At 42.9% G+C, this 22,135-nt stretch overlaps 1 protein-coding gene across 4 annotated transcripts in view; it reads left to right on the forward strand.

Annotated features, from left to right (window-relative positions):
* MAPRE2 (microtubule associated protein RP/EB family member 2) overlaps positions 1 to 22,135 on the forward strand; it is a 167,876-nt gene that overhangs the window by 125,089 nt on the left and 20,652 nt on the right. For all 4 annotated transcript variants that reach the window (XM_047794117.1, XM_047794116.1, XM_047794114.1 and 1 more), the window contains 2 exons: positions 175 to 320; positions 3,727 to 3,940. In XM_047794117.1, the coding sequence (XP_047650073.1) occupies positions 175 to 320; positions 3,727 to 3,940 (360 nt within the window). The remainder of the gene's footprint in view (positions 1 to 174; positions 321 to 3,726; positions 3,941 to 22,135) is intronic.

The raw sequence follows: 22,135 nt of genomic DNA on the forward strand, positions 1-22,135 counted from the left end.
CATGGATGGGGAAGGCACATCTCAGGCCCCAGGCCCTGGTAGATGAGGAGTTGTGAGTGCAGTGAGCAGAGGAGCACACGTAGCGGGAGGCCCCATGCTCCCTCCCACCCTGCAACCCTCATTTGCATGTGGTACCCTCACACTAACACCAGTCCTTTTCTTGTCTCTTTCCAGGAGCAGCCTACTGCCAGTTCATGGACATGCTGTTTCCAGGCTGCATTAGTTTGAAGAAAGTAAAATTTCAAGCAAAGCTGGAGCATGAGTATATTCACAATTTCAAACTTCTGCAAGCATCATTTAAGCGCATGAATGTTGATAAGGTAGGAGACAAACTTGTAGCTCCATAAGATCCATTGTCTTTGCTTAAAATTGTTTTCGTGAAGAAATGCAAAAACGGGAGTTCCCGTCGTGGCGCAGTGGTTAACGAATCCGACTAGAAACCATGAGGTTGCGGGTTCGGTCCCTGCCCTTGCTCAGTGGGTTAACGATCCGGCGTTGCCGAGAGCTGTGGTGTAGGTTGCAGACGCGGCTCGGATCCCGCGTTGCTGTGGCTCTGGCGTAGGCCGGTGGCTATGGCTCCGATTCGACCCCTGGCCTGGGAACCTCCATATGCCGAGGGAGCGGCCCAAAGAAATAGCAAAAAGACAAAAAAAAAAAAAGAAATGCAAAAACGCAACAACGTATCAATGGAAGGGCTATATGTTGATATCACCACAGAAGGTTGTGTTCTGTGTGTTGCATAAACCATCAACCCTCACTTCCCATATTTTGGGTAAGGTTTTTATTTAAGGAGATTTTTAAATTTGGAGCCATTAGACTCAAAACTCTAACAGGAATTACAAAAGCTAAAATGTGTTATTCTTTATTAGCATTGCAGATGAGAATTTTTATGTTTGCCAGATGCCACTGTGGTTCTGTGTGTGTTTTGTTTCTTTGGAAAAACAGTGTATTACGGTAGAAATGGCACAAGGTTGAATCCTACTACCATGACTTTGAACAAGTTATTTAAATTATTTTGAGCCTGTATTTACCCAGGTAAAATGGGACCAAAACCCCCTTCCCTGTGGTTATGAAGTTAAAGTGAAGGACTGCATGTCGAAGTGCCTAGCGAATACACTCAGATTCTCATTCAGTGTCTGTAAATTGTTCTTTTACCCCCTTTGAACTTTACGGTTTTGTCCTAGAGTGATACAGATGGAGTTTGACTAGAGTTATTTTCCCCCCTGTAAAGGACTATGGCTAAAGCCATTCAGTCCCTGCATGTTTCCTGCTATTCAAATACATATTATAAATTCATAGTCTTTATTTGGGATATAGCTCTTGGAGGGCATAGGTTGGACAGAAATGAGTGTTGAATAAAGGAAAAGAGAAAAACCTGCAGGGGAGAAATGAAAAGTTTATAGGCTATGGAAATAAAAAATTAGATATTGGCTTATAAGAGATAGAGGTCAAAGGAAAACAAAAGTTTGCTGAACTATCTGTATCTTCAAATGTAGTACAATTCATATCTCCCTAAATCAAAGCATTCTTATCAAAATACTAAGAAAATCTTGGCTTCTCATTTTCTTAGAATTTTTATTTCAAAACATATGTTCTCTTTAACATTTTAACCTTTTTAATCATGTTCATCTTTGTGGCCTTTGCTGTAGTTAATTTCCAATTCGATCCTCCCGTATTTATTTAAAACCGGAGCTGTTCTCCTTCCTTTTAGCAGTGTCACATCTCTGTACATTTCTCTACCACTTCTCTACACATGCTTCTAGATCAGAAAGAAGAGAAACACCCATTCATAGGTTTACTGATGGAACCTGCTATAGAGCCAACGTTGGGGCTCCATAACTCCCTAGAAGGGTACACGCAGAGAATGGGTTAGCCACCGTTAAGAACGTTGAAGATAAAATTTTTGTGCTGGAGGGACCCTGACCTCGATGACCTTTGTTGGCCTCTCTGGCTTAATGTGCTGTGATTCTATCTAAAGGTCCTTGGATTGAAACAGGGGTCCCTCTTCATGTTTGTCAGAGCCTGTGACAGTATGTGGGAAGCATCTGTACAAATATTTGCTTGCCGCCTCAGATTTTGAACTTATGACCCCAGAACTTTCATTTGGATAGGAAATGCAGAATTAAGTCAACGGAAGCGCCTGCTTTGAATAGCCAATGCAGCAGTATCATCTAAAACTGTTTACAAATGTCCATGTTTGGCAGAAAGCAAAGTATAGGAGTGTGTTAATTAAAAGGCCTCATATGCTCCAAAAAGACACTTTCTAAAATAATATCAACATAAACAATACTTATAAGTCAGAAGACATGAAAATTTCTTTTTTATTTTTTCAGGAAATTAAATTTCTTTAATTTTTTCTTTCTTTTTTTGTCTTTTTAGGGCTGTACCCTTGGCATATGGAGATTCCCAGGCTAGGGGTCCAGTCGGAGCTATAGCCACTGGCCTACGCCACAGCCACAGCCAACATGGGATCCGAGCCAAGGCTGCGACCTACACCACAGCTCATGGCGACACCGGATCCTTAACCCACAGAGCAAGGCCAGGGATTGAACCAACGCCCTCATGGATCCTAGTTGGGTTCGTTAACCACTGAGCCACGACGGGAACTCCTACATGAAAATATTTAAATAGTACAATGGAAAGATCTCTAAAGGAATGCTTGTTGGCTCCTTTGGTTGCCAGCAGGAAAGGTTACTCCATGAAAAGCTGAGATTTGTCTCAGAAATGGACATAAATGCTGAGCACCTCCTCCAAGGTGCCTTCTGTGACTGCCCTAGTCAGACTCCCATTCTCTGTTCCCCTACATCCCCATAGTTCATTAGCTGTGCTCCTGTGTAGCCCGTGAATTCCTGGACCCTGTATTGTGTGTGGTTAGTTGTTTCCATGCTTATCTCTCTGCATTGTTAATAAGCTCTAGAAAGCTCATTTTGTCTCACAGGAACCGTTAGATCAGTGTGTGTTTTCATTAATTTGAGTCTTACTCATTCATACTCTCTAGTAACTACAGTCCTTTTAAGAGCCTATTCCAGTACAACTGGACCAAAGCTGACCAAGAAATAAAGAGAAGCCATCAATCTTGAAACAGCACAACATCTCAGACCCATGTTTTGGGTAGGGGGTTGCTTTGGCAATAAATATTCTGTGAAGAGGATCAGCCCCTCTTGATGGCTAAGGGTATTCCTTGTTTTTGTTATTGTTGTTGGGTAGGGTTTTTTGTTGTTGTTGTTGTTTTTTTTTTGGGGGGGGGGGTCTTTTTAGGGCCTCACCCAAGGCATGTGAGGTTCCCAGGCTAGGGGTCGAATCCGAGCTGTAGCTGCTGGCCTACACCACAGCCACAGCAATGCCAGATCCAAGCCGCATTTGTGACCTACAGCACAGCTCACGACAATGCTGGATCCTTAACCCACTGAGCGAGGCCAGGGATTGAACCCACGTCCTCATGAATACTAGTCGGGTTTGTTAACTGCTCCGGGTATTCCTCGTTTTGTATGTTTTGTTCAGATGTGTTAAATATTCCAGGAGAACCAACTACAACATTTTAATTTTGCTTTAATATTGTGAAAAATTATATGAATTCTAGAATACCAGGGGCCAAGACGCTGGGGGAAAGGCCAGTAGATGTGAGTTGCAAACGAGTAGGAAATAATTCTGTTTAGGGAGCTCTTCATTGTATTAAATACAAGCAAGGCTGAGGATTGTGACTCACAAGGTGATTTTCCATTGCAGGTGATTCCAGTGGAGAAGCTAGTGAAAGGGCGTTTCCAGGACAACCTGGATTTTATTCAGTGGTTTAAGAAATTCTATGATGCTAACTATGATGGGAAGGAGTATGATCCCGTAGAAGCACGACAAGGGCAAGATGCAATTCCTCCTCCTGACCCTGGCGAACAGATCTTCAACCTGCCCAAGAAGTCTCACCATGCAAACTCCCCTACCGCAGGTAACAGCGAAATCCTAGGACCGCTTTCATTTTAGAAGATGGCTCAGGCCCTCCTTTGCTTTACCATGTTTGCTTGACTTTTCCCAGCAGTCGGTATTTTAACACCTCTGGATGATTTCGTTTGTTTGTTTTGTCTTTTTAGGGCTGCGCCAGTGGAAATATGGAGGTTCCCAGGCTAGGGGTATATCTAATCAGGGTTGTAGCTGCCGGCCTCTGCCACTACCACAGCAACACAGGATCCAGGCTACATCTGCAACCTACACCACAGCTCACAGCAGCGCCAGATCCTTAACCCAGTGAGCCGGGCCAGGGATCAAACCCACGTCCTCATGGATGCTAGTTGGGTTCATTACTGCTGAGCCACAACAGAAACTCCCTGGTGATTTTTATTGCTATCTGTTTAACCACATTTATCTTCTGAGCAGTGACCCACCTAGAGTAAGTCTGATGATCAGGATTTAAACTATTAAAAAAGTAGACCTATTCACTTTATATCACTGAGGCTGTATGTTAAAGTAACACTAAAAGGATAGAGTCATTTTCCTTGTCTTTTTTTCTGAGAAATTTCAAGTAATCTGGTCAGATTTTGACTGAAATATTTTTACTGCTTCAATTGCTGGCAGCACAGACTACAATGTGAACTGATTTACATTTTTTTAATTTTTAATTTTTTTCTTTTTTTTTTTTTTTTTTTTTGCTTTTTAGGGCCTCACTCATGGCATATGGAGGTTTCCAGGCTAGGGGTCAAATCAGAGCTGTAGTCGCCAGCCTACACCACAGCCATAGCAATGTCACATCTGAGCTGCATCTGCAACCTTAACCCACTAAGTGAGGCCAGGGATCAGACCTGTGTCCTCGTGGATGCTGGTCAGATTTGTTTCCACTGAGCCAACGATGGGAACTCCCAATTTACATTTTTAAATGTGGATTATCAGACCACAAAAAAAAAAAGAGTTCCTGTCATGCCACAGCAGAAACGAATCCGACTAGGAACCATGAGATTGCAGGTTCGGTCCCTGGCCTCGCTCAGTGGGTTAAGGATCTGGCATTGCCTTGAGCTGTGGTTTAGGTCACAGATGTGGCTCGGATCTGACATTGCTGTGGCTGTGGCATAGGCCAGCAGCTACAACTCTGATTCGACCCCTAGCCTGGGAACCTCCACATGTCGCAAGTGTGGCCCTAAAAAGACCCAAAAAATTTTTTAAATTAAAAAAAAAATGTGGATCATCATCTATAATCTTTCAGAGGAAATTCATGAAATATCCATCCTGTCTCCTGTGTGGGCAGTACCAGTTTTTATGTGACAACACTCAGCAAGACCTCACCTGTCCAACTTTGTCGCAGAGTGAAGTCACTGAGGATAAATACCTGGGACTTTTAAAAATGTGTTAACTTTTTCTTTGGAGAAAAAGCATCCTAAAATACCTTATAAACATCCTTGCCGTTAAAAAAACAGACTTTATCAAGCAGAATGTGTTCTTGTAAAAGGAGGGTCATTGTCACAAACACCAGCTGCAGTGCTGGAGGGTAAAACAGTGAAATCCTCAGAAATCATGTTTCCATCCTGAACACCCGTGTTCATGCTTCTTAAGTCAATAGCCTTAATTTTGTAAAGAGTGCAAATTCCTTATTTATGCTCAGCCTCCAATCAGAATGATTAGGAAGGGTTATAACAAGACTGGTCCTGAACAGTGTGTCTATGTGTCTGGAACGCAAAAGATGTGTCGGCTAGAGGTCAACGTTTGTGAGTTTCCACATCCAGCTGCTTGAAGCTACAAGTGAGCCCCGAGTGAGAAGCAGAGAGTGTCTGAAATCTCGAACACTTAATTAATGTTTGGGTAGAAAAGGAAGCAGGGGAGATGCCAGAAGGATTGAAAGAAATGAGGGAAGGATGTGTCAAGGAAACGAAAGGGAACAGAACGGTTGACACTGTCTAAATCTGCTGAGGAGTGACATGAGGACTGGAAGGGTCCTTTGGATTTTTCAACTTGGGGTCACTCGGTAGAATGATGGGTCCGGGAGGGAGTTGAAGAATTGGAGGAAGGAAATGGAACCAGCATAAAAATACAGCTTTGAAGCCATAGAATAAAAAAGCTTAAACAAAATAAACTAATAAGCACAGGTCTTTGGGAATACGGACATGTAAGGGGCAAGGGGAAAAAGAGGAAGCTGAGAGGAGGAGGAACATCAGGGGGGGAAAAATAAAAAAAAAAAAAAACAGAAAAGCTCAAGATCAGAGAACAAACAGTAGGGCATTTCTAGAAAGAAAGATCACCAAAAGTGTCAAATGTTAATTGTGGGGAGATCCAAAAGGAGGAAGCCTGAAAATAAGCCAAAGAAATCTGGCTTCTCAGAGATGATTATTGATCCTTTAGAGTGTTGGTCTGTTGAAATTCCCTGGATCCATGTCCCTGGATCGCAGTGGCTTGACACAGGGAAGGCATGGCAGATGGGAACGTGATGAGGTGAGAGCCAGTTCCACCTTCCCCAAGTCGGTCAGGAAAAAAAGTGGAGGAAAATAAAAGTATTTTGTTGGTGTCGGGGAAGAGCTGATGGTAGCTTTGGGAAATCAGATGCGGCGGGGATCTGGTACTGTCCTTGGCTGGATTTGGTTTGCTTTTAGGACAGGGCACAAGGAGGAGGTTTCTAAGATGGGAGAGGGTTGGGTGAGACGGAGTCCCTGAAAATAGGGAAAAGGAGGGGAAACTGGAGGAGCGTGACCCCGAGGCTGGAGGGGGACCGGGGTCAAGGGCATCAGAAGAGGTCTGGAAAGGGGAAAGGGCATAATTACTTTCATGGGGACAGAAATGCTGGGAGGAGCCTGGGTAAAAATGAAGCCACAGGGGTTCAGTAAACAAAAATTTACTGCAATTCAAATTGGCCTCAACTTGTGTCAGAAACTGTCATTATTCTAGGACTAGGATAGAGAAGGTGCAGTCACAGGCAGATGGACACGAAGGTGGGAAAACCCAGGGTGGCTGGGAGTCTTCACCTTCAGTTCTTTTTTACAGCTGGTCATAGTGCAGAGTCATCTTGAAACTTGGCTGCTACTTTTTTCAAATTTTTAGCAGTGAAACTGGACAGGCCTCAGGACATTTTTCTTCCAGAATCGTAACGAGTCCTTAAATCGCCAACACCTTTTTTCTTTCTTTTTCTTTCTCCATTCTTCTTTTGGGCCGCACTTGTGGCATGTGGAAGTTCTGGGCCAGGGATCAAACCTGCTGCACAGCAGCAACCCCAGCCGCCACAGTGACAACGCCAGATCCTTAACCTGCTGCACCACCGGAAACCCCAGCACCAACACTCTTAACCCCCAGCAGAACTGTCATTGTGTTGCCTTGGCCTCGTTTTTGAGAAATTCCCCCCATCTGCTGTTCACAAAAGCCCCAGAGAAACTTGTGCCATTTTGATAGAAAGAACATCCATGAACTGGAAGAGCAATATATTGTTTCCAGAGCTTAACCTCTCAAGTGTCAAAGCTCAGGAAATGCATGAAAGTTAACAGATAGTAAATTTGATTTTTAATGTTCTTACTTAATTGATTTTACCAAGGAGAAAGGCTATTTTCAGAGGTCAAACCAGTCATACCCTTTTTTTATTAAATATGTTCTGACTCCTGGACATGGTCCGGTAGTAAAACTATACTGTGGAAAAACTTAGAGCAAGGTGTATATCACATGTAGAACATTGCTTATAAAGCTGTAATAGGAGAAAGGCTCCCGTAAATACAGTGAGACCTCATTTTTTTTCTAGAGGTCATATATCCAGCTCTTGGGAATACAGCCAATAAAATAAGCCAAAATGTCTTCTAAGAGTCAGAATAGGTGTTGTAAAAACCTGTGCTATAAAATTCATAAGTTTTACTCTTTCCACAAGGGAGAGTTCCAAGAATACTTATCTGGAGTCTTTTTGCTCTTACTATATTTTTTAATTGGCATCTAATTGACATATAATATTATGTGATTTTCAGGTGTACAGCTTAGTGATTCAGCATTTATATACACTGCAAAATGATCACCACAGTAAGTTCAGGAACCATCTGCATCATGCAAAGTTAATACAAAATTATTGATGCTATTCCCTATGTCATACTTTATATCTCTAAGACTTACTTTTTTTATAACTGGAAATATTTGCTTCTTGACCCTTTTTTTTCACTCTTTCTTAATTTGGGCATAATTATGAAAAACACAGGGGAGTTCCCACTGTGGTCCAGTGGGATTGGCAGCATCTCTGCAGCTCCAGGACGCTGATTCGATTCCTGGCCCAGCACAGTGGGTTAAAGGATCTGGCATTGCTGCAGTTGTGGCGTAGGTCACAACTGCGGCTCACTTCTGACCCCTGGCCCAGGAACTCTGTCTGCCACAGGGTGGCCCCTCCAAAAAACAAAAACAAAACAACAAACAAACAAAAAAACCACTTGGGGATGTGGTTTCTTAGCACGTACTTTATTATAGCAAGGAGAGTACACTGATAGCAATAGAAAGTAGTGGGTAAAAGAAGAGCCAAAAAACTTAACAAAACTTTATAAATGGGGGGATAAATTAGGCATTTGAGATTAAGAAATATACACTATTATATATAGAATAGATAACCAACAAGGACCTACTGTATAGCACAAGGAACTCAACGCAATACTTTGTAATAACCTATGAGGAAAAAGACTCTGAAAAAGGGTAGATACGTAAATCTGAGTCACTTGGCTATACACTTGAAACTAATGCAATACTATACATCAGCTAGCAATAGAAAAAGAAAAAAAAAAACCTTCTAAATAGGCCAGCAGCCTGAGACCATTATTACTGAATCAAATAGCTCCATGCCTCTTAGTGGCCCTCAGGATCTGTGTGGCACCGCTGTGTACTAAGTGATACAGAGTTCCCTTCTCATTCCTAAGATTTTGTTTCATTTTCTGCTTATCATCATCTCCCCATGGCCTATTTTACAGTCTCTAAACTAGCCTCTCTGCCTGGGGTCTGAAACCATTGGAGGCCATCCTCGTCATACTTAAGCCTAATTTTTGCCCATCCAAAATTTAAGACAGAGTGCTCAGTGAGGTGAGGGTCAGCTCTCTGGCCCTCACTCATTCACGTATCTACACCCGTTATCTCACAGTGATGCCAGGTCAGTACCACTCAGCAGTAATTTCTGTTCCCACCTCTAAGGCTTGGTCATTTCTTAATCAGCCAAATTGGAAACAAGCAATGTCTGGTATAATCAAAACTAGGAGAATGTCTTTAATTATTTTCTCATTTTGGCTTTGGGATATTTGGTTCATTTTGCATGGCTTTTTCAATATTTCCTTGAGCTGAAATTAAAACTAATTTGCATGTCTTGACTGTAATACATGAAAAACAGTTTAAGTGGGAGCTCCAGTCTCTCCAGCCACAGAGCACCATGTGGCAAAGAGGCCATATTAGAATAGAATAAGTGATTGTGGGATGGGTTATCCACATTGACGCTTAAGAAAGGAGTGTCTGGCATTTCCGCCGTGGCGCAGTGGGTTAAGAATCTGACTGCAGTGGCTTGGGTCGCTATGAAGGCGTAGATTTGACTCCTGGCCCAGGAGCTTCCATATGCCACGGGTACAGCCATTTAAAAAGAAAAAGAAATAAGAATAAGAAAGGACTCTCTACATTGGCAAGAAAAAAAAATGCGTTTTTACATCATACAGACTACATATATAGCCATGCACCATAGGTTATTTACTGGTATACAAAATAGATGCTTGGTGCATTCAGTCTTTGTGAGAACGTGCCAGATTTTTCTGCCACATTTCAGTACAGGCACGAGATATTCTGTGGATTCAGAGAAGCCATAGAGCTCGTGGTGTCTGTGAGTATTTGGGTGGCTTACCTGGGCTGGAACAAGCTTCAGCATGAGCAGAGCCTGTATGCTGAAGGTGGCTGGCTGCCTGGCGAGTCTTATTCTTTCTACATCCTGAGGAATTGCATCTTGAATTACTGTTGATCTACCAACAAGGAGCATGTATTAAAATGAACATTTTCATAATGACAGGTATCTATTAAGTGCATGTATCATCGTGCATCATGATGTTTGTAAATTTACTGCTTTGAGCCATATCTGCATAGCCATCAAGGCGGGATTAGTTTTTATGTGTGAGCACTTACTAAACTTAAAAGGAAATCTGAACTTGCGGTTCCTATAGCAACCACAGCTTAGACATGTTGCAAATCCATATAGATTAATGTATTTAAATCAAACTCCCATATACAAATATAGTGTGATGGATTTAGAGTTGCTATGGAAATTGATTCTGAGCTTTCTTTTTCCTTAGGGACTTTAGCATTCTGGCCTCAAAATGAGATTACTAGAAATATTAGAAAAATGATTTCAAAAAGGAAGCAACCTAAGAAATAGAATAGAATAAAGTACTTGAATGATCATAATTAAATTCCTTTTTTTTTTTTTTTTGGTCTTTTTAGGGCCACACACGCAGCATATGGTAGTTCCCAGGCTAGGGTTCTAATCAGAGCTACAGCTGCCGGCCTACACCAGAGTCACAGCAACACCAGATCCAAGCCTCGTCTGCAACCTACACCACAGCTCACAGCAACGCCAGATCCTTAACCCACTGAGCAAGGCCAGGGATCGAACCCGAAACCTGATGGTTCCTAGTTGGATTCGTTAATGCTGCGCCATGACGAGAACCCCCATAATTAAATTCTTAAGTGTAGATTTAAATAAATCCTCACAGCATTTTTCAGAAACTGTATCAAATATTTGAATACTCACACTCTCAATTATCTTTAATACTGGGTTCTCTAAGGCTGTTCATACAACCTTAATAAGGTGACCATGTTTATTGATTTTATATGTTTAGCATTCGTTTGCTCATGTAATCTACATAAGCATCACCTGTCACCTTTGGGGAAAGAAGAGTTGCTTTTACTTTCTCAGAAAAGTCAGTTTTGCTTTGTGGTTTTTAGGAGAAGCAGTGAAATATACCCATTTATAATGGTTTCTTTTACCCTTGTTCTGCTCTTGATTTTCGGAGCCAGAATATGGTCTTAGTTAGTGTCCCTTGAAAAGAATATGCATTCTGCAGTCTGTTGGCTTTATGGTGGTTTAGAAATGTCAGTTAGGTCAAGGTGTTACTCAGATCATCTGTGTTTTTACTGATTTTTGTTGTACTAACAGTTGCTGCAAAGAGAGTATTGATATTGTGGAATTATCTATTTCTCCCTTTACTTCTCTTAATTTTGGTTTCCTGCATTTAGGGCTCTAATGCTAGGTGCATACACACTTAGGATTGTTGAGCCATCCTGATGAATTGACCTTTAAATTTTATGGGTGCCCCTCTTTATCTTTGGTAGTACTCTTTGTCTTGAAATCTGTATTATCTAATATTAATACAGCCGATCCAGTTTTCTTATGCTTACTGTTTGCGTGGTATATCTTTCTCCATGATGGGTAAATTTCTGCCTGTCTTTGTCTTTAAAGTGTGTCTCATAATCAGCATGTGATTGGGTCTTGCATTTTTTTATTCATTCTGCTAATCTCTATACATTGGCATGTCCAGCCCATTGTTAAGGTAATTATTTATTTGGTTAGACTTCGATCTACCATATTATCATTTTTTTCTACTGGCCCCTCTGTTTTTGTTTCTCTATCTCTCTTTTCCTGTTGTCTTCTGGATATTTGAAATATTTTTAGCACTTCATCTTAATTTACCTATTGCCTTTTTAGTGGTTGCTCCAAGGATTACCAGATATATTCTTACCTTTTCACAGTATACTTAATATTATTCCACTTAAGGTAAAATGTGGAACCCTGGCAGCCCTTCTTTCCACTATCCTTTGTTACAGCTGTCATATGTATTACATTATAAATATGTATATATGAAGTTCCCACTGTGGTGTAGTGGGTTAAGAATCCAACTGCAGTGGCTTGGGTCACTGCGGAGGTACAGGTTCAATCCCTGGCACAGCACAGTGGGTTAAAGGATCTAGGTTGCAGCTGCAGCTTGGATTCAATCCCTGGGCCAGGAACTTCAATATGCCTAAGGTGATCAATCAGTCAATCAAGAAATATACTAACAAACATACATCATAAAGCCCACAAGACCGTGTTATAACTTATATATTAAACCAACCTAATATGGTAGGTTCTGAGCACTTGAAATGTGCTTACTCTGCATTGAAATGTGCTGTATGTATAAAATGCATGCTGGATTTAGAAAACTTGGTATGGGAAAAAATATACAACCAGTTAATAATTTCATATTGATTACATGAAGAAATTATAATTTGGATATATTGCATATATTTTGCATATGTTAAAATTAATATCTTAAGATTTTTTTAATATGGCTACTAGAAAATGTTTACTTTCATGGCTCCCATTATATTTCTGTTAAGCAGTGTGCTGCTTTAAATCACCATATGGATTTTAAAGAGATTAAGAGAAAAATGTTTATTTTTCATATTTTTAACCGTTTTCAGTGTTCTTCATTTGTTCCTAAACATCTGCGTTCCCTGCTCTTTTCATTCCTCTTCAGACTGAAGAATTTTTTTCAGTATTTCTTGTAGAGCAGGCACAGTGGCAACACATTTTCATTTTTCTTTTTCTGTGAATATTTTTCTTTGCCCTTCCTTTTTGAAGAATATTTCCATAAAGAATTCAGGCTGATCTTTTATTCCTCCCTCCCTTCCTCTAAAGATGTCTTTCCACTGTCTGTGGTCTCCAAAGATTAAAAAATCAGGCTAATTCTAATCACCTAGACATGTTATGTTGTTTTTCTCTGGATACAGCTAAGACTCTGTGGCTTTCAGTGATGTGGCTGTGATGTGCCTAATCGTGTTTCTCTTTGAATTTATCTTGTTTGGGAGTTCATTAAACCTCTTAAATCCATAAGTTTATGTCTTTTACCATCTTGGGGAGATTCTCAGCCACTACTATTTCAAATATTTTTTCAGCTCTATTCTCTCTATCCTGTTTTTCTGAGACTTCATTTCTCCATATGTTAGAGCTTTTGAAATTAGCCCACAGGTCCCTGAGGCTCTGTTCCTTTTTTCCCCAGTATTCTCTCTATTCTTTTGATGGTTTCTATTAATGTGTCTTCAAATTTACCCTCTTTTTTCCTCTGTCACCTCCATTCTACTGGTGAACATTTTTTAACTTCAACTATTTTTTCAGTTTTAATTTTTTTTTCTTTGTCGAGATGGCCTACCTTTAATTTATTATAAGCATGCTTACTTCACTGGGAATGGTTATGATAACTGCTCTAAGGTTCCTGTCTGCTATTTCCACCATTCTGACATCTCATAGTTGGCATCTCCTGATTATCTTTTCCTTTGAGCATATGTTACATTTTCCTGATTCTTCGTATGTTAGCTTTTTATGGGACCTCCTTTTCCTTATTATTGCCAAGATACAAGTCTTCATTTTCCTTTTGAGGAATTCTACCCTTTAAATAAAAATGTTGATTTCACCCCAAAGCCATCATTTACTCCAAGAGATGCATATTTTTTCCATGTCTGCTCTTTAGACTAAAACAGTGCATAATGGCATTTGACTTCCCAGAACCTTGTTAGGATAGGCACAGGCACCGCCCTTTCACATCCCTTCATGGTTTCTCCATCGAGAGGAGTCATGCCCCCTATTTATTCTTTTTTTTTTTTTTTGTCTTCTTAGGGCCGCACCCTCGGCATATGAAGGTTCCCAGGCTAGGGGTCGAATCGGAGCCAGCCACAGCCAAAGCAACACCAGATCCAAGCCGCATCTGCAGCCTACGCCACAGCTCACGGCAACGCCGGATCCTTAACCCACTGAACAAGGCCAGGGATCGAACCTGCAACCTCATGGTTCCTAGTTGGATTCGTTTCCACTGCACCACTACAGGAACTCCATGCCTGTTTATTCTTACAACTCCCAGCCATCTCACAGTCTCCAGTCACCTAACCACATACTGTACTCTCCGTACACCTACTTACTTCCAAGATCAAGTGTTAATTTTAAAAGATCACGCAGTCTCAACTCATAACGAGGAAGAGATGCATTTTTCTAACCAGTCCCATAGTTAGCAAGACTTCTTTTTAAATAGGGGTAAGCTTTTCTCCTTATTATATGAACAGTGTATCTTTTGCTCAATCCCTGCCCTGTGTCAGCATTGCATGTCCTTGACCTGGTCATATTGAGAAATCTCCCATTGCTTGGCTGTATACCAGTTAAAGCCTGCTCCCTTAGCTACGTTTAGGCCTGAAGAAAATGGGGAAAAAATTATAATGGCCCAATTAATTAAATTCTTAGAGGACATTCCCTACTCCCTGGAATGAGAGGGATACTGGTGGTTTCGTTCCTCCAGTTACGCATCTATCATATGTGAAATGTATAAGCACTGAGATACTTTTCTCCTCAAAGACTAATTGAAACTCCGTTTCCCTCCCTTAATACTGGTAAAACCACAGCATCAGATATGAGCAGTGCTCTCTACCTTACCAGGATACCAACCAGCTGTGAGTTTGAAACATCGGACATAGAGAGCAAAGAGTCATGAAGAATTCAGGAGCTTCAGATAGCAATCTTCTGGCACTGCCTGTGGAAGAGGCCAAGGGCTTCTTGCAAGGAAGAGCCATGAATTCTTCTTTTCCATCCCAATTTGTTCGCTTAAGGAGACATTGCCATCAACAGAGGATTTACTAATTCAGTTTATAATTTTTAAATTATGTTGGCTTTTTGGAATCAAAGTATGTCATGGTTTGGTTTGGTTTTTTTAAAACCAGAATTTTTTAAAGCTTAGAGATCAAAACCTACAAAATGTTATGCTATTATTGTGTAACTTTTAAAATCTAGATCTAATATGAAGAGAACTTCTAAAGAAAGTTAGGGAAAGGGAAATTTAAAATCTAGAGGGAGTCATCAAATATAGAGGGAATTAGCAAGAATCTGTTGAATACATTAAATGCCAGTTATGGTTCTAAACGCTTGATGCTCAGTTTAGCTTCACAACAATCCTAAATGATGGACAGATCCCATCATACCCCTGTTTTAGAACTGAGGAAACTGACACGCAGGGAGGTCCTGTAACTCATCAGCATCCCACTCCAGAAATAGGGTCCAGAGCCCAGTGCTCTTTAGCCACTGTATTACCTCTTTAAATAGAATGGCTGTGGTCTTGTGTTATGTTCTTATCTCCTCCCCACACTATACTGAACCGCAGTAAATGTTCACAAATCAAATTCAAATTGCACAGTGAATGGAGGAAATAAAAGGCCCTCCAGTGTTATAAAGGCTTGAAACAGAGTACATGCGATTCTGTTCCAAGGGCATTTATTTTTTAAAAGACCAGTAATTTTTAAATGTTCATAAACATTCCCATTCACCCTTGCGACAGGCTCCTGGGTAACAGTCGCTATATTTTATATACATTTGTAAATGCAAGAAACATTAAACCACTTGTCAGACCTCAAAAGGCAGTGACTTAGCATTCATTTCTGTTTCCACGAGCAGAGTATCACAAACCCACCAGTGAACCCTTTTCTTCTTTATTACTGGTGCCTTTCTTTGTACCTTGGTGTGGCATAGAAAACAGTTTTGACCTAAAGAATTTTCTAGACTCCCTTTGAATTGTGTGAACCACACTGTCAGCCAGTTCTGTCTTGTTCAATCACTGTTTCGCCATTGCCTGACACATAGAAGTTTCTCAGTTAGTACTTGTTGAATTGATTTGAATTGAGTCACTGCCATGTCTATCTGGATCAAGGAAAAGGCAGCACATAAGCCAGTCATGGCTGTTTTTGATGTTTTCTCCAGTCATCTCCATCACCCGAGGAACCTCTTGCACTGTAGCTTAGAAAACAGCCACACAGTAGCTCAGAAAATACTTCTTAAACAGTAGTTCCTATTTATTGGATTCCTTGCCCTTTCATGAAAGCTTTACTTGAATTCTCATCCTCTCAGTCTTTCAACAGATATTTGTTAAGGCACTGTAGGAGATTCTAGAGAATCGCAAGGATTCAAGGAAGTTACAGCCTAGTGAAGAAATCTGGCACTAAATACACAATAACATTAACATGGAAAAAAAAAAAAAAACATTAAAATGAGGTAGGTGCCATCAGGATATGTAGGAAGACCACATGAGCTGCCTTTGTGTTTTCTAGAAAGGCTTCTTAGAAAACAGTGAGGTTTGACTGAGATTTAAGGAATGCATGGAACTTAGCCAGATGAAGGGTATGGAAAACAGCATTGTAGGCAGAGAGAACAGAATGTGGCCTTCAAGGAGTTCCCATCATGGCTCAGTGGTAATGAATCTGACTAGAATCCATGAGAATGCAGGCTCGATCCCTGACCTCACTCAGTGGGTTAAGGATCCAGTGTTGCCCTGAGCTGCAGTGTAGGTCTCAGATGCAGCTTAGATCTGGCGTTGCTGTGGCTGTGGTATAGGCTGGCAGCTGCAGCTCTGATTCAACCCCTAGCCCGGGAACTTCCATATGCCACAGATGCAGCCTTAAAAAAAAAAAAAAAAAGTGTGACAGTCAAGAGAGAGCAAGCTCTATATATTCGGTGAAGTACATGTTATTGCATGTGGACATTGAGCTGTGAGGCTGCAGAGGTGAGGCCAGGCCCTTGTATGATGGGTTCAGAGGTGGTATTCATGTTCTGTTGCTGCAAAATAACTACTACAAAGTTAGCAGCCTAAAACACACATGTATTGTGTCACAGATTCTAAAGTCCAGGCACAGCTTAGCTATGTTCTCTGCTTAGGGTCTCACCAGGCTGCGGTCTAGGTATCTGCTAGGGCTATGGTCTAATCAGAGGCTCAACTGGGGAAGACTCTCTTGAGTTGTTGGCAGCTTCCTTGAGGCTGCAGGACACAGGCTTCAGTTTCTTGCTGGCAGCTGCTCTTTGTTCCCAGAGGCCACCTGCAGTTCCTTGCCATGGGGAGCTTCTCCAACATGGGTGCTTGCGGTGGCAGGTACTTCATCAAGGACAGTGATGGGGTTTGGGGGAATCTCTCTAGTATGTCTGGCAACAAAGCAGAGTCAGAGAGAGTGTCCCATGGGATTACACGTGATGGGAGTGACATCCCTTCATCTTTGCCATATTTTGTTGGTTAGAAGCAAGTCACAGGTCCCACCCACACTCTAGGGGAGAAGATTAGACAAAGGTGGGAACACCAGGAAGTGAAGGTCACTATGGGGCAGTCACCTTGAGTTCTCTAGTCACAGAGGCTTATGCTTTATTATGGGGACTCTGGGGAGTCATCAAAATGTTTTAAGTACAAAAAGATAAGCCGTTACAGCCAACCGTGTAGGAGAGGAGGGTGGCCCGAACAAAGGTCACAGTCATGTGGGTTTTCTGGAGGTTTATTAGCAAAACTTGATGATGACAGGATATGAGAAGCAAAGGGCAGGGAAAGCCAAGGATAAATGATGCACAAGTTTCCAGCTTGGCCATTGGTTGGTGGAAGCAGAAAACCTGGAGCGAGAGCCAATTGGAGTAGAGGAGAGTGGATGACTCCAGTGGGGCTCAGCTCTGGTTCTCACCTCCCTGAGCTCCAGCTGTTCTGCGGCCTCAGACTGTGTCTCTCTTTGCCAGGGAGTCTGGGTAAGAGTGTGTTCATGGAGCATAGCAGACTTCCCCACCATCAGCAAAATAGCCTCAAACACCTAGTCTTGCCAGTGGAGTTAGTAGGGCCCTGAACATCATAAAGGAACTAAGTAGCTGTGTTCCCCCAAAATGGCCATCTTAGGTTGTAAGGTTTTTGCTTAAATGACTGCTGTGTGCCGGGAGCACGTGACACCGTGATGTTGTCATGGTGACGCCTGTGTGTCTTTATTCTCAGTGGGCTGGCTCAGTTCTTTGGGCTTTTTCAACCACCAGCTTTCTTTATTGCTGCAGTAAACAGGCAAGGGTGTGTTCCCCTCAATTATTGTTGGGATTCTGGGGCATGTTGTTTTCATGGGGGTGAGAAGTTGCTCTGAGAACAATATAAAAACAAGAATTTTGAACTAAGGTAGTAATTGGTTGGCACCTAATGTGTTTCAAAGCACACCTAACTTTCTACCAGGGTGTGAGCGGTGTGAGAAGTCAGTTTATCCAAAGAAACATATACCACATTCAAATAACTACTTCAGAGTCAGAATTTTTAATATTTGAGCCATTTCAGGGTGAGGAGTTCTTTCCTGCATTTTTTCCCCCCTCTGAAAAATTCTCCGAAACCAGAGTGACTCAAACAGAGCCTGGAAAATACTGGAGAATCACATGATGGCTAAAAATAAGCACAGCATCTCCAGCGGGGACAGTAACCAGGGCAGAAGTAACTCTGTTCTTAAATGCTCACACTTGGCTGGATGTGCTCAGTGGATCGGGCCCCCTTGCTCACCTCAGGGGTAGGCTTTGTGACCACTGGCCCCAGATGCCTCAGGCCCTGGCTCTCAGCCTGGCTCCCTGGCCCGCTCCCCCAGGGCAGGGCTGGTTAACACTCTGTGTAATGACCGGGGGCAGTGGGCTCAGAGGAACACGGACTGACTCACAGCTCTTGTCACTGCTGCCTCCTCCTTCAGCCCTCCCCTTGGAACTAATAGCAGATGCCGCTGATCCCAGAATGTCTTTTGGCTGCTGTCAGTGTTACAAAACCTGAGTTGTGCTAAGTGGCCAGATACTGGTATCTGTTCTGTAGGGTGTATCATAGCATTCTCTAAACTGTGGCATTGTAAACGCTTTACCCAAAAGAAAACTCATCTTGGGCACTCACTGCTTGCACCCAGCGGGAGTGACTGCAGTAGCCTTTCAATAGGCAGAGTGAGCCTCCTAAAAGCCAAGTCGGGGCAGGTCACTCCTCTGCCCAGGACCCTAGAGCGGCTTCCCTCTCCCACCAGAATGAAAGGCGACGTCCTAGCAGGAGTTCCAGCACCTTACAGACCTTCTCTCCTCTGGCAGCGCCCTCGCGCACTGCTCTAGCCTCCGGCCCAGCTGCTGAGCAGACAAGGCAGGGCCTTTGCACTGATGCTAGGCCTTTCCTCTGCCTGGAACGCTCTGCTCCCTGGAAGGCCAGCCTCATCTCTCTCAGGTCGTTGCTGAAGACTGACTTTCCCAGTGAGGCCTTGGACAAGTCAGAGGGACTCCTGCCACTGGCTCGTGCTTTGCGGGGATCTTGGAAATGGCAGCCGTGGAGCTGTTATAAGAGATGCTGGCTTCCGTGAGAAGGAGGCTTTGAGCTGGGTGATCCCCACGCCTGGCTCTGGTCTCCTTGTGTCCATGCTGGGCAGCTGTGTGACTGCCACCAAGGGGACTCGACTCAGGGTGTTTGACCCTTCTGCTTCTGGGTGGACTCATGGAAGTCCTGTGGGTCTGAGTGAGGGGCTGAGACCAGAGGGGATCACGATGGATGCTCAGGCTTTTCCCTGAAGTTCCTCTTTAAAGCTGCCTCTTGCCCACCTCTGCCCAGCACGCCTCACCCCTGCCCTGCCTCACTCTTCCCCCTGGCATCTACTTTTCAGTTTATTATATCACTTACTAATGTATTAATGTTATCATTATCTAATTCCCCTGTTAGAACGTAAATTCCACAAGGACTGGCATCTTTTGTGTCTCAGTTGTTTTATCCCAAGTGCCTGTAGCTTGCCAGGTACACGTTAGGGGTTCAGTAAATGTTTGCTGCAGGAATGAGTGGATCAGGGCAATTTCAGAAGGTACACTGATTTTCACAGCGTGCACCAAATGGTAGAACCCATACTTGGGAGCCCACCGCTGGGTTATCAGTTAACCAGTTATTACGAAGATGTTCTTTAAATCGCAAGAGTCCTTATTATTTCAGCGGTTTGGTTTTTATTTCGCTCCTGTCTAGAAATGGGAAACCTGTGTGCTTTCTCATCGTCATTTGAATCAGGCCTTATTTGCTGAGCAATAATAATAAGCTATACTTACTTAACTGCGTGCCGGGCTCTTGTGTAGGAACTTTCCATGTATTAACTCACGCACTCTTCCCAGCTCTGGGGAGGAGGCATTGCTGCTATTTATGGGGAACATAAAGAAATTCAGGTGGCAATGAAAGTCACACAACTCAGCAAGTAGCAGAGCCAGGATTCCTACGAAGGCTGCCTGGCTGCCGGCTCCCCGCTCTTAACCACCGCCTCCCTCCCTCGGGGAAGACGAAGGACACCCAGTTCCTTACCAGGGCTTCATGCCCACAAGACTGATGTGGTTCTGCCCGCCCTGTGGAGCCGCACCCCCCAGCTGCTCAGAAGAGGAGCCACCCACTTTTATAAGCTGACACTGAGGCAGCCAAAAGGAAGAGCCCAGTTTTGTCCCTGGGCTGCACTGCTGGGATGGAAGCCATAAGGGCTCTGAACTACTAATTTGGGAGTTAAAAAACCAACCTCTTGATGATCTCATGAATCAGGGCATCCTAAAACCCCTGTTAAAAGGTCCATGTGGACAGAATGTTGGCCACTGAGGTGCTTTTATTTTGCCCTCAGGGCAGAGCAGATTACAGAACCTACGAGGTGAGGGTAGGGAGGCCTTGTCAAAGGAAAGTGTTAGACCTTGAATTTGCAGTGGTCAGAGTTGTGTGGGAGTTGTCAGTCATTCTGTGTTATGACTGCTCTGGTGTCAGTTTGGTCACTTAGGAAACCCTCTTTGGGAATTCTCTTGTTTTGTTTTGTTTTTATATCTTTTTAGGGCCGCACCCTCCACCTATGGAGGTTCCCAGGCTAGGGATCGAATTGGAGCTGCAGCTGCGACCTACACCACAGCTCACGGCAACGCTGGATCCTTAACCCACTGGGCGAAGTCAAGGATCAAACCTGTGTCCTCACAGTTACAAGTCGGTTTAGGTTGGTTAACCATTGAGCCACAACGAGAACTCCAGAATTCTCTCTTTTCATCGGTCCAGCCCCATTCTCTCTCCCCCAGCAGTGGCCTAATTCACTGATTTATTTTAACCAGGCTCATTGCTCATTGTCTCAGTTAAAAATAAAAACCTGTTTGCCAATGGGAATAAGGAAGCGAGGTCGGGTCCATCCACAAATGGTTAATCAGGGTAGGTATGAAGTATCTTCTGTCATGTTTTGGTTTTGTGGGATTTGGTTTGGTTTTTTATTGAGACGTAATTGACGTAGAACATTAGTTTCAGGTGTATATGATGTGACATTTGCATATATTGTGAAATGATCATCACAGTAAGTCTAGTTAACAACCATCACCACACATAATTAGAAGTTGGTTTTTTCCTTGTGATGAGAACTTTTAAGCTCTGCTCTCTTAGCAACTTTCAAATATGCAATACACCATTATTCCCTCTGGGCACCGTGCTGTACAGTACATCCCGGGGACTTAATTTATACCTGGAAGCTTGCACCTTTTGACCCCCCTTCACCCATTTTCATTCCCCCCCCCCATGGTGTTTTTAATTGAATAGGGGGCAGGGGGGGTGGGAAATACACTCTCAAATAGGGAAGAAGTCAGGGATGCCCAGAAGAGTGGTTGCCTCCTGTGTGTGTGTTTTTAATGTCTCCGTGGTTCTTTTTTTTTTTTTTTTTTTTGTCTTTTTGCCATTTCTTGGGCCGCTCCCACAGCATATGGAGGTTCCCAGGCTAGGGGTCCAATCAGAGCTGTAGTCCCCGGCCTATGCCAGAGCCACAGCAGCTCTGGATCCGAGCCACGTCTGCAGCCTACACCACAGCTCACGGCAACGCCGGATCGTTAACCCACTGAGCAAGGGCAGGGACCAAACCTGCAATGGATTCGTTAACCACGGCACCACGACGGGAACTCCATGTCCCTGTGGTTCTTGTCAGCAGTGTTAATGTCATATTTTTAAGCTCCTCTGTTTATGATTTGGGCAGAAAGAACACAGCAGATTATGTGAGAAGAATTTCCAAATTCCATCAGAGCCCCGACCGTGAAGGATAAAAGTCAAGTATAAAAAAAGGACAAAGTGCTTTTATTTGCTTCATCATTGTGAATTCATTGGGCCTCATAGGCACCAAATGTTGCAGCACTTTCCGTAAACATTAAGCAAGCTACTAATTATTGACATTGGACATAGCAGTGCTCCGGCTTCACTAAGGCAGTGAATGAGGCTACTCTTTGCTTCTTGCAACTATAGTTTAAAATGCCCTAGAACATATTTATACCCCAAATCCTGAAGGCATTAATTAAGACACAACTGCTCAAAGACTAGCATTGTAAATCATGTCCGCATCCAGTGGGTAAAGTCAGAGAATTACA

Source organism: Phacochoerus africanus, chromosome 8 (assembly GCF_016906955.1).
Source record: "Phacochoerus africanus isolate WHEZ1 chromosome 8, ROS_Pafr_v1, whole genome shotgun sequence".
Classification (NCBI taxonomy): domain Eukaryota; kingdom Metazoa; phylum Chordata; class Mammalia; order Artiodactyla; family Suidae; genus Phacochoerus; species Phacochoerus africanus.